Genomic DNA, 13,714 nt, shown 5'->3' with positions numbered 1-13,714 from the left:
GATTTTTTATAACTTTGCAAATTTGTTAAAAAGAAAAAAACAGAGGGGGCCTGGGTAGCTCAGTGGTAAAGATGCTGGAGTTCGCTAGTTCACTAGTTCGAATCCCAGGGCGTGCTGAGTGACTCCAGTCAGGTCTCCTAAGCAACCAAATTTGCCCGGTTGCTAGGGAGGGTAGAGTCACATGGGGTAACCTCCTAGTGATTGCTATAATGTGGTTCATTCTTGGTGGGGCGCGTGGTGAGTTGAGCGTGGATGCCGCGGTGGGCGGCAACGCACTCAACATCTCAGACGCAGAGGCAACTGGGATTCGTCCTCCACCACCCGGACTGAGGTGAATTACTACATGACCACGAGGGCTTAAAAGCACATTGGGAATTAGCCATTCCAAATTGGGAGAAAAGAGAAAAATCCAAAAACAAAAAAGAAAAAACTGCACTGTCACATTGACATAAGTATTCAAACCCTTAACTCAGTACTTAGCTGAAGCACCTTTGGCAGTGATTACAGCCTCAAGTCTTTTTGGGTATGATGCGACAAGCTTTGCACACCTGGATTTGGGGATTTTCTGCCATTCTTCTCTGTAGATCTTCTCAAGCTCTGTCAGGTTGGATGGGGACCATCGGCGGACAGCCATTTTCAGGTCTCTCCACAGATGTTCGATTGGGTTCAAGTCCGGGCTCTAGCTGGGCCACTCAAGGACATTCACAGAGTTGTCCCTAAGCCACTCTTGCGTTGTCTTGGCTGTGTGCTTAGGGTCACTGTCCTGTTGGAAGGTGAACCTTTGGTCCAGTCTGAGGTCCTGAACGCTCTGGACCAGGTTTTCATTAAGGATGTCTATGTATTTTGCTGCATTCAGCTTTCCTTCAACCCTGACCAGTCCCCCAGTCCTTGCCGCTGAAAAACACCCCCACAGCATGAGGCTACCACCACCATGCTTCACCGTTGGCATGGTATTGCACAGGTGATGAGCGGTGCCTGGTTTCCTCCAGACATGGTGCTTGGAATTGAGGCCAAACAGTTCAGTCTTCTTTTCATCAGACCAGAGAATCTTGTTTCTCACAGTCTGAGAGTCCTTTAGGTGCTTTTTTATGTGCCTTGCGCTGAGGAGAGGCTTCCGTCTGGCCACTCTGCCATAAAGCCCAGATCGGTGGAGTGTTGCAGTGATGGTTGTCCTTCTGCAAGTTTCTCCCATCTCCACACATGATCTCTGGACCTCAACCAGAGTGACCATCAAATTCTTGGTCACCTCTCTTACCAAGACCCTTCTCCCCCGATTGCTCAGTTTATCTGGGCAGCCAGCTCTAGGAAGAGTCCTAGTTGTTCCAAACTTCTTCCATTTAAGAATTATGAAGGCCACTGTGCTCTTAGGAACCTTCAATGCAGCCAAACATTTTTGTAGCCTTCCCCAGATCTGTACCTCGACACAAGCCTGTCTCTGAGCTCTACTGGCAGTTCCTTTGACCTCATTGCTTGGTTTTTGCTCTGTTATGCATTTTCAGCTGTGAGACCTTATATTGACAGGTGTGTGCCTTTCCAAATCATGTTCAATCAAGTGAAATTTCCTAAGAAATAGGTCATTTTGCTAAGATGTTTTTAAAAGCACATCTGTTTTCAGTGCAAAGTCTAAACTCAGTTCCTGCATTTGCAGTTTAGTAATAGTTAATTTCCAAACTCTGAAAGTACAGAACATCAAAGTCTGTCCCTGACAATCACAGTTGTAGCCGTTTTATGAAACAAAAATGTAGTAGATTTGTGTTAAACTATCTATAGCTCATGGTTTATTATTCAATTATTATTATTATTATTATTATTATTATTATTATTATTATTATTATCTTTATATTTACAGTTGTGATCTAATTTGTATTGGTATTTTTCCACCTGTTGTCATAGAGTGATTTTTAAGTCACTGCAAACAGGGCCGGTGGAAGAAGTTGGAGAGAGTAAAATGTTTGGATTTGGTATGATTTACTGACCACTTTGTTATTTTTATTAAAGAAGAACCACATAAATAAATTGCACTTGACCCAGCCCATTAGCGTAGGCTATTTAGCCAAACCCACTTGTGCCTAGACTTGTTTTGGTATTTTAAACTACATGGCCATGCCCATTGACTTTGCTTGCATGACTTAAACTGTTGGGCCTCATGTATTCAGATAGAAGACAAAGGCAGGCCTAACAGTCATAAAAAACATTCCTCAAGCCCCCTCCTTCTAAGTCGTAAATTTTACTGATAAAAATCGCGCCAAAATCAAACAAAGGGAGTCCAAAACAGACTACAGATCCATGAAGCCTTGCCCTCTAAAGGATCGAGCTCTCAACTCCTATTGGATTAGGCACACAACAGAACGTCCCTCAAACATGACATCATCAGGACTTCAAATAATTCTGAAATGCTTCCAAAGTTGCTTCCAGCGACTTAGTTCACCGAATACGGACGTAGCTTTTTGCTGCTCTCCGGTGCAGCCTCGTGGCATAAGGAAGTAATGTTCGACTTGAAACTGTAGCCATACAATCTCCATCTCGCTGGACGAGTTGAGATTACTCTGTGTTCAAGGAGACCGCCGAGCAATTCGCATCTTCATCCGTTTGCCTACAGAAGTGAAGAGATTAAAGATTTCTCTTCCATCTTCAATCAAGTCGACATTTCTGAGTTCTCCGCCAGCCCTCCGAGAATCAACAGCCGTACCGCCCGCCGACAGAGCGAGGAAACGGCCTCCCGTCATCACACGAGCCTCAAGGAACCGGGTCAAAGTTAAAGGACAGAGGAAAACACATTCTACCTGTGTCCTCATACGATTCAAGTAAGAGGTTTACGTCTGGGCAAAGATAGAATATTATAGTGTGTTATTCTTGTGTTTCAAGGTTTTTGCTTGCACAGTTTATGGACCGCCATGTCCGCTAATTATTAATACCCAGGGTATTAATTATCACGAATTTGTTTTGCTGTATTGTGGTCCAACCAAATTGGATTGTTGTGCATTTTCGCCATCGCGGGTGAGACAGCAACTGAGTTCATCCATTAGAGTCAAATAACACAGGACTTTTACGAGCCCCGCTCGTAAAACCGCGTCTCTGAGTGATGAACACGGCTGCTTTATCTCCAGCTTTCGGGCTGTCACTTAATAATCTCTCTCTCTCTCACTAACCACACTGACACACACACACACACACACAGTCACACACACACCTTATGTGTTATAGGATTATTTTTATTTCCATATCTAATCATATCACAGTTTAGTTTGTAGTTGTAAGTCGGAAGTTTATGGACTGCATTGTATTAATTATTAATTGATATTACTGCATAAATAAACTTTGTTTATATTACAAAGAGAAGTGTTTTGGTTTGTTTTGCATACGCCTGTGTCATGCTGACGGGATGTCAGTGCTCGGATTCAAACCTTCATTCATTGTTTTTTTTCCCGAAAATCGATATTCTTCGGATGTCGATTTTCCTAAGAAAACAATCTAATATTGAGACTGTTTTAATATTCGGTTATTAGTCCCTGATTTCAGGGTGGTGCCCCGTCAATGTTAATCCTTATTAATATTCTATTGATTTTTGATAATTGATAATTATCTTTGATTGAATTTGAATGATCAATAAGATAGTGTTAATTTTAATTAATGTTTCATCGACGTTAACAATTAACGATTATCTTTGATAACTGTTGACTTAAAGGATTAAAAAAAGCTAACATTGATTCTCATCAATGTTCTATTGATTTTAATAATTAATAATTATCTTTGATAATTATTAATTATTGCTAATAACCAAACTTGCTCCTAAACGTAGCACACTACATTTACTGGAGTCCCATATGAGGTTTTAATGAGTTAGATACAATTAATTAATTTAAATATTGATTAATAACTACAGAAATAATTATTAATTATTTCTGATAGTAACACTGATCTAAACAACCAGTAAAGCCCTACAAAGCATAGTGCTGAGCTTAGCACTAGCGCTCTTAAAATAGAGCCCAATATGTTTATGTTTTTGTATTATGTTGTGGTACCCAGCCATCTCATAATTGATTCAGTTCTAATTCTTTCTTAGATTCAATTTCTTTCGCCATCACACTTTAGATTGAGCAGCAGCGAGTGGTGCAGGAAACACAGCTTTACATTTTTTGAGGGAATAAATGGCAATGACTGACTGACAGATGTTTCTTCACATTAAACTGGTAAGAGAAGGTCTTTTAACATCATAAAAAGTACACATTATACATGTAGCTACATGCAGGACGGTATTGAAGCAACAATTATCAAGACTTATCTTCTGAATACTGATGGCAGAATCCAGGTTGTGTGATGCTCTGGTGCACTGGTGCAGCATCATTAATTTGACTCTAATATTCCAGTTACCTTTGCGATAATCTCTGAACTCCTGGCCATTCTTAGGAGTTTGATGAATGCACAGATTTCTCCTCCAAGCAGAGCTAAGCGCTGGACTCAATTCCAACCAAGCAGAAAGTTCCCATGAATAAAAAATGTAATCAGGTCCACATCAACTGGACAAGCTATATCAACTCATCGCAGATCCACAACATCCATCGTATGATACTAAAGAGGGCTTCATGTGCTTTCTGGTGAGGCAGGTCATTACGCCGCCTGTCAAAAGCTGCATTTGTCCGGTTTTTGGTGCAATAGGCTTAATGACCTCCAGAGGTGGAGATGAATATCTGGAGTAGGAGAGGGCTTGGACTAGGCACAGACAGTGTTGGGTCTTTTACCAACAGCTCCAGGGCCTGCAGCTGCAGATGCTGCATGGAAGACTGGATTTATCTTGCTTTGACCTCTATTTCGCAATCACAAAACTAAATGTAGTGAGCAACCCCACCAAGCCAGGTTTTAATCAATGTAATTGCTAAATAAAAGATGGATTCAATCAATGAAAGTGTGAATGTTGGCACAGATCTGCACTATCAGGGCAGCTCATATTATTAGAATAGGCTCCCATAGATGTTTCTAATCAAATGTGTGATTCTGACACTGAGTGCTCTCATCAGCTTTGAGACTTAAAGAGATTCTGTTATCATCTGCTACGATGGAATATTTGCTATATTACAAGTCTTTTTAAAGAGACCATTTTATGCTCATTTACAGGTTCATAATTTTATTTGGGGGGTCTTCTAGAATAGGTTTACATGCTTTAATGTTCAAAAAACATAATTTTTCTCATACTGTACATTGCTGCAGCACCTCTTTTCACCCTCTGTCTGAAACGCTCTGCTTTAGCTCCTGTCTCTTATAAGTCCCCCTTTCCGAAAAGACCAGTCTGCTCTGATTGGTCAGTTGGCCCAATCTGTTGCAACTGGTCAACCGCTTAGAGCGTGTCAAATATGTAACGGCCCTTACCATAACCGAAGTAGCCCTTTGGCAGGCATTATGCAAATGTATTACATAGTGACATAGCTAAGTCACGGAAGTAATAACTGGACTGCAAACCAGGCGTTTCAGGCAGTTCATGAGCAGTGTTTTCTGTGGGAGAGTGTAACTCCCTTTGGTGTGGAATTTGTGCTTTGTAACTTTGCAGACCTTTTACAAGCACAAACAGCTATATTACACACTAAAGGAAAGGTAAAATACAAAAAAACATAATAGGGCCTCTTTAAAGCCAGATTTATAAGATAAATGCACATGTATTTAACAGTGGGAAACTCTGAATGTTCAGAAAGTTGTTGGCCATGTTAGTTAAAGAACTGTGGCAAAAGGTGGTGTAATGTGGTGTTGTAATAATTATGCTTTAAAGGAATGTTCCGGGTTCAATACAGGTTAAGCTCAATCAACAGCATACGTGACATAATGTTGTTTACCATAAAAATACATTTTTTCTTTAAGAAAAAAAAAAATCTGGGTTCCAGTGAGCCACTTACATTGGAAGTGAATGGGGACAATATGTAAACGTTAAAATACTAATTGTTTCAAAAGTATAGCCGCAAACAATATGCATGAAAACATGATTTTAGTGTGATAAAATCACTTACTAACCATTTCTGTGTAAAGTTATAAACGATTTTACAACCTCGTTGCCAAAACGATGTAATGTCAACATACTCCAAACCCTAAAATGACTGTAAAAATGACGATTTAAACAACTTTACAGGTCAAATAATACATGAGTTTTAACAGAAGAATTAATGCAAGTGCTTTTATAAAATTATAAGCTTCACATTTCTGCCTTTAAACCCTCCAAAAATTAGCCGCATTCACTTCCATTGTAAGTGCCTCACTGTAAAAAAGACAAAAAAAATAATTTTTGTGGTAATCAACATTATGCCACAAATGCTTTCAATTGAGCTTAACTTCTTTTGAACCCAGAATATTCCTTTAAATGTGAATGTTGACTGTGCAATTGAATCTGTACAAAATTTGAAATACTACTAAACAGCTGATTAATGGCATGACAGGTTTGTGCAACAAAACCCATATACAGTTTCCTAGCATTCTCTTTGGCAGCATGAGAGTGACAAAATACACTGATACAACTATTGGTGATGATTTTGTTGCACTAGCAATATTTCCTGTCTTTGTTGGGAAGTGAAAAAGAAAAAAGAAAAGAAAAATACTCTGAAATTGCCCAATGCGCCCATTTTATTCAAACCAAAATCGCATGAGCTTTAGTACTTACAACTGCAGAAGGAAATTCCCAGGGGGATTTGAACCTTTGTTTGAAGAACAGAGTGAAATCTAAATCGTTGTTAATGGATAATCCTGCCTTTCATCATAGCACTCCTGGCTTCAGAAGACCTTGAATATACTGTAAGTCAAATGGACTTCTTTTATCATGTTTATTTATTTATTTATTGGAGCTTGACAGTCTGAAATCACACTCTACATTTATTGCATGGTAAATACCTTTTGTGTTCCACAGAGGGAAACAAAATCATGTAGGGTCTGAAAGACATGAGGGTGAGTTAATTATGATCAAATGCCATTTTTGGGTGAATTATCCCTTTAATGCTTATTTTGCCTCCGTCTGATGTGTTGTACCAATATTACAAATTGGAACTGCAAGTTTAATTACCAGTAGTAACCTGAAAACAAATTTATCATAATTCCTATTTCACATGAACAGGGCAAAAACAACATTAGAAGCAGTAGAACAAATTATGCTTTAATAAAAATGTATCCTTGTTCTATAACCTGTCCTACATAGATCAATGGCAGGCTCACCCCAATTCTGTCTCCAGAAGAACTCAAGGGTCTTCTGTGAGGCAAAGTGTTTCTTCACTGAGTAGTGAACTCTCTGGATCAGCATGTTAGACAGACCGGCCTGTCTGAGCAGATATGCCTGGGTAGGAGTGTGACCGAACGGATCCACAGCCCAGCCAGTCTTGGGTTTCACTCCTAGTAAAAACATAAACAGGAGGAATAAGATTTAAGGTTAAATAAATATAAGTCTAAATATTTAATTGAATATTTAATTAATTAGTTGACTTTTTCCACAGTTATTAGCTGAAACTGTTGTCTTTGGTCAAACATGACACACATCTGAACGGCAGCAGCTGCGCATAAGTTAAAACTTAGCCTTGTTAAAAACGTAAATGGCACTAGGTAAAGTTACAGTATAACTTCCTCTACACACTTTTGCTACTTACATGCTACGTATTACTATTAGTTAAAACTTAACTTTATATAGAAACTATCCATTTACTGAAGGGAATGATAAAATCGAATTATATATTTAACATATTACGTAACATATTGAAATTTAAATGCACAGCTTTTCAGATTTTTTCTACCAAATTAGTTACAACACAAACTATATTGTAGTTACTTAGCCCCTAGTGTGTATATTACATCCAAATGTAAAGATCCCAGGAAAACAAAACTGAATTTTGCATTGTCGGTTTGTCTTCAGTTTTGCTGGTTTTGCCAGGCTGTGCCCTGAAATAAAGGCTATAAGCTATTTAAATAAATATTCTGGGTTCAATACAAGTTGAGCTCAATCAACAGCATTTGCAACATAATATTGATTACCACAAAAATAAATTTTGACTTGCCTCTCCTTTTCTTTAAAAAAGCTCAAATCAGAGTTACAGTGAGGCACTTATAATTGAAGTGAATGGGGCCAATCTGTAAACATTAAAATACTCACTGTTTCAAAAGTATAGACACAAGACATAAACAATATGTGTGTTAACATGATTTTAGTGTGATAAAATCGCTTAATAATCTTTTCTGTGTAAAGCCAATTTTACAACTTCGTTGCCATAACGATGTAATGTCAACAAACCCTAAAACCCTAAAATGACCATTTAAACAACTTTACAGCTCAAATAAAACAGAAGAATTAATGCAAGTGCTTTTATAAAATTTTATAAAATCCCTCCAAAAATTGGCCCCATTTACTTACATTGCAAGTGGCTCACTGCAACTTCAATTTTTGTTTTTTTGATTTTAGAGGGACGAGTCAAAATTATTTTTAATGGTAATCAACATTATGCCTCAAATGCCGTCAATTGAGCTTAACTTGTATTGAGCCCACAATATTCCTTTAAAAAGCACAAGCCTGGGTATCTCAGCGAGCAAAGACGCTGACTACCACCACTGGAGTTGCGAGTTCAAATCCAGGGTGTGCTTAGTGACTCCAGTCAGGCTTCTTAAGAAACCAATCGGCCCGGTTGGGTGTGGTCGGGGATCCCCCTTGGTCATTGTCAATGCGTCAAACCATTTCATGGTGTCTTAAAGTAAAAAACTTTGAACAGCTGGTGCAACCCTACCCCAAAGCTAAAGTCCAGTTAGGGCTGATTTCCAGGAGGGTCAGATTTTTGGACATGGATAAAGAAAAAACTCACAGTCAAAAAGTCCCAGATTCAGTAAAGATTGGGTAGAGTATTCAGACCAGAAGTGATATACTGAACACGGAAGCGAGTGGAATAGAGAAGACACAAATATTACTGAAGGTCAAGTGCACCCTGAAGAGATCACTGTCTATATTCATTACAACCTGAGCATGAGAAACCCTCAACACAGCACCACAGAGTTTTCATGAAAGTAATACTGGTGAATAATGTTGTATTGCAAAGTGAATGTGATTTGAAAGCCAAAGACTCAATTTACAGTAGTATCTGACTTGCCAATCAATCTGTATTTGAGAACTAATCCACTGACACCTGAGCGATCAGGAGATCAGATGGTAGAGTGGATGTTGGTGTAATAAGAGCCAGGGCTTTACTTCATGTTTTAATATACAAATAATGAAAGCTAAAAAAAAAATCTTCCCAGAGGTCTTTGAGTAAATTTTGGTTGCATGAATATGTTGAGGGGCTAAAATTCCTTATAGTATTGCAGTTAAGAGGTTTAAAATTAAGTTAGGGGTTTCACAAACCACAACTTTGAGCTGAGGTTGATTCAGGATTTAAATGGGTTTGAAATAGATATTATTACACGCTTTAACCCAGCAAACTTCTTCAAACTAAGAAGATATTTTCAGAAACTGGGTCTCTGGAGTTACGACGCAAACAGGAAACATTTTATAAAAGTGGTTTTGAGTAGGGATGTGCATTTTGGTCACTCGAGCATTTAATTGATTGTCAATGTACATATGTGTCAGATGGATGTCTTTTGCCGTTGCAACGCTATACGTTGTTTTTGCAATTTTAAGACAGTGTGTCAAGACAATAGTCTCAGCCTCAGATTCCCTCAGATCAGAACCCACCGCCCACGTACACTTACCGTTTGATGTACATTGCACACCGGAAAGCACTTTCTCGATCTGGCAAGTTCTACTCGGACGACTTACTCTATGCAACTTTTGGGATTAAGAACAACACAATGTTTTTTAGCGGTTAGCGGTTCGATTCCCGGCCCACATGACTCCACATGCCGAAGTGTCCTTGGGCAAGACACTGAACCCCAAATTGCTCCCAATGGTAGGCTAGCGCCTTGCATAGCAGCTCTGCTGTCATTGGTGTGTGTGTGTGTGTGTGTGTGAATGGGTGAATGAGACACAGTGTAAAGCGCTTTGTAGAACCGCTAATGTTAAAAAAGATGCTATATAAGTGCAGACCATTTACCATTTACCATTTTAGCAGTTGTGTTTAGAAGGTACCAGGCTGATACAATGCATGCTTTAGATGATGAAATAATCACTGGATTTGCCACAGTATGTCAGTGTAACAGGTAAAGGACAGGCAAGGAGGAGGCGGGAACAGGCTGAACAGTAAACATAAAGTTTTATGATAAAACTCAACATAAAACAAACATAAACAAACACAGACACACATGCAGCGCGGCAGCGTGCGTCCCTCTCTCTGCCAAACTGGCATCTCTGGCTCCCCCTTATCTCGCTCTCCCGCTGATCAGCTGAATCAGCACCGGCTGTGCTCCATCACAGCCCGGCCACGCCTTCCTCCTCGTCACAGCCAGGTTTGAGATCAAATCTTTGAAAGATACTCAAGAGTTTTGTTTTTTAAGGGACTCAGTAGCAGGTTAACTAGATATCCATAGCTGCTTTTCCACTATAGGGCCAGTGTGAGCCAGGGCTATCAACTGGTCAGCAGGAGCCAATAGTCTCGGAACTCGAGCCACAAGAACAAAATTGATCTGCATTCCCACCATCTGGCCAATAGCCACGCAGCGTTGCTCTAAAACCCGCCCTTAATACACCGCCCTGGTGCCAATGTCACACACCCCACCCATTTCACAAGCAAGAGGGAAACTCAAGCTGAGGTATTAGACTCTGGAAACTAGCTAGCCCTCGAAATGAACACAAATTTGTACAGTGCCAGCAATTTTTTTTTTTCCCGAACCTGTACCATTGTGCGATAGATAACCAACTTGGCAAGTCTGGCGACAATATACTTAATCACGTCTTCGTTAGGCAGACGCCGCATCGATCTGACATTGCACATTTTCATCAGCCCAAATATTCAGAAGAGCCCTGATTTCATCTACTGACCAGTACTGACGATTCTCCATTGATCTGTTGAAGTAAGCTGGTAGTTAGATATGAAAAATTGGGAAATAATGTATCTTGGTGCTGAAACCTATGACCTGACTAAGCAAAACTCCACCTTTGACACTGACCCCAGTTGGCCTTCTTTGGCCCCAGGGTAATCGGCAGGACAGGGCGCTTGGCCATTGGCCCAGAGGAGGCTCGATGACGCTCCAGAAGTGACAGGGAATTCAAATGGCCCTGGTACGCACTAGCACGCCCTCATTTGGCCCAATAGTGGAAACCCGGCTCATGAGTCCAAACTCTATAGTAAACTTAAATAATTTCAGTGAAATAATACCTGACGCAAACCGGAGGTTAAATTTTATTCTCAAAGAATAATGTAATTTAAACTCAAATCACTATTTCATATTTATTTAATTATTTATTTGGTAATTTGCCATGCAATAAGCAGGACAATCTTCAGTCAGCCAGTCATTATAGCAAAACTAACCCCTTCAAGCTGATACAAGACCCTGATGCAGACCACATTTTGGCAGAAATTCTGATCACAGAGTCTATACACATTTTCCTCTAAGTTCCTGTGATTTCTGTAAAACCGTTTGCACAGCAAAACGAACTGTGGTTAGTCGCTTTACATGTTGGACAGACCATTGCCAAGTCGGCTTTTCTTGGTCAAAATAATCTGCAATGTGGACCACATCTTTCACTGTTAAGTCAAAGGTCTGGCTGCACGAGAACATGTAAAATATAGTTTACTTTTACAATTATTGAAACTTTTAAAAATGCAACTCAAGACCACTATGTTCTGTTCTATTTTATTCTATTATTGTGTTTTCAAGTACTCTGGTACTAGCAGCCATCACTTGTTCTGTTAGACTAGTTAAAGCAAGCAGAAAGGAGGTAAAGGGGGTTTAAAGGAATTCATGTACATACCCAAATTTCTCTCCAGCCATTGGTGGCCTTCAAATAACTGATCTATCAATGCAAAGTAGTGTGTGTTGGCTTCATCAGGCATCACCCAGCCTCCTGTGGCCACCTCCAGTTGACCTCTGTCTACCAGTCTGCAGTGGATAGAGAGAAAGAGAGAAACATTTTATTACCTTATTTACCTTGGGTGAAGGGATAGTTCACCCAAAAATGTCCATAATTTACTCACCTTCCATTCATTCCAAACCTGTTTGCTTTTCTCCATTGAAGGGAACACAAAATGAGATGTTTTAGAGAATGTATGGAAAAGAGCAGTGTAAGCAATGAAAGCAGACAGTGAAAAGAGGCTGTTTAGTTCCAAAAGTTGTTATGGTACCTTTGGTACTACTGTTATGGTAATTTTATAATGCTTTTTGCTCTTTTTAATGCTTGACAGCCCCTGGTCACTGTACTGTATGCTTAAAATATATTGGGAAAAGAGTAGCTTGGGAGATTCTTCAAAATATCTTAAAGAACGTCATAAGGTTTTGAAGCAACATGATGGTGAGTAAGTTATGTTAGAATTTTCATTTTTAGGTGAACTGTGCCTAAGCGAAGAGAGAGGAGCTATAACTGCTTCACCACTTTTCTTCAGGGTTTTCACAACAAAGCACCTTCCCAAATCTACAGCATAACAGTAACTGACATTTTCTGTTTTTCAGATTTTTTGTAGCTTTGCCGCTCTGTTAGCAGTAGCAACGCTGCAGACTAATTATTTCCTTCAGCGAACAGCATATATCTTTGTTAATGCCATCACTTATTAGGACAAGAGCGAAGGCAGCAAAATAAAGAGCACCACCTCAGCATGTTACTGACAGAAATTGTTAAATGATTCTTTATTTCCCTGTCTGAAAATATTATTTTATTCTCAAATAAAACATGGTGCTTTATTGGCCAACAGAATGAGCCAATGTCCAGCTGTGGTAGTATTCTTAACAACCTTCATTAACAGTATTGTCCATCATATTTGGTTCAATACAGTACCTGCAAAGTGTTTTTTTTTTATTTTATTTGGTATGCCCAATTCCCAATGCGCTCTAAATCCTTGTGGTGGCGTAGTGATTCGCCTCAATCCGGGTGGCGGAGGACGAATCTCATTTGCCTCCACGTCTGAGACCGTCAATCTGCGCATTTTATCACGTGGCTTGTTGAGCACGTTACCGCGTAGACATAGTGTGTGTGGAGGCTTCACTCTACTCTCCGCGGCATCCACGCACAACTCACCACGCGCCCCACCGAGAGCGAGAACCACATTATAGTGACCACGAGGAGGTTATCCCTTGTGACTCTACCCTCCCTAGCAACCGGGCCAATTTGGTTGCTTAGGAGACCTGGCTGGAGTCACTCAGCACACCCTGGATTCGAACTCGCGACTCCAGGGGTGTAGTCAATGTCAATGGTCATTGAGCTACCCAGGCCCCCCTGTGCAAAGTGTGTTAATAATAAGATATCATTAATCAGATCAATAATGTATGTTAATAAACTGGTTACGTCAAAGTATTTTACATGATTTTTTATATGATTAGAACACATATGCCCTCATAATGCCCTCATTCTTTCTGTATTTATTGCATACTAAACTGATGCTGGTGATTGCATAGAAGCCAGAATGGCCACACATTGCAAAGTTCTGAGAGTGAAAAATGCATTTAAATGCAGGAGTGAATCCTCAAAATTACCGTTCATTGGGCCTCATTCATGAAACATGAGCAGAACAAATTTTTGTGTAAATCGTTCATAGGCCATACTGACATAAATTCTTGGATTCCTGAAAGTTTTCGTATTTTCAAAGCATTGGATGGTACGAACAAAATTTACCCTGCTCCCGACCGCGTG

At 39.8% G+C, this 13,714-nt stretch overlaps 1 protein-coding gene across 4 annotated transcripts in view; it reads right to left on the bottom strand.

Moving 5' to 3' along the window:
• LOC127426773 (alpha-mannosidase 2-like) overlaps positions 1-13,714 on the bottom strand; it is a 120,290-nt gene that overhangs the window by 74,424 nt on the left and 32,152 nt on the right. For all 4 annotated transcript variants that reach the window (XR_007894862.1, XM_051673798.1, XM_051673820.1 and 1 more), the window contains exons 5-6: positions 11,846-11,973; positions 7,183-7,356 (exon numbers count right to left, since the gene is read on the bottom strand). Coding sequence is in view for 3 of the 4 variants with exons in the window: in XM_051673798.1 (XP_051529758.1) it covers positions 7,183-7,356; positions 11,846-11,973 (302 nt within the window). In the remaining variant the exon portion in view is untranslated. The remainder of the gene's footprint in view (positions 1-7,182; positions 7,357-11,845; positions 11,974-13,714) is intronic.

This window comes from Myxocyprinus asiaticus, chromosome 3 (assembly GCF_019703515.2).
Source record: "Myxocyprinus asiaticus isolate MX2 ecotype Aquarium Trade chromosome 3, UBuf_Myxa_2, whole genome shotgun sequence".
Classification (NCBI taxonomy): domain Eukaryota; kingdom Metazoa; phylum Chordata; class Actinopteri; order Cypriniformes; family Catostomidae; genus Myxocyprinus; species Myxocyprinus asiaticus.
The sequence above is the reverse complement of the archived record's forward strand: the minus strand, read 5'-3'. Positions and strand labels throughout refer to the sequence as shown.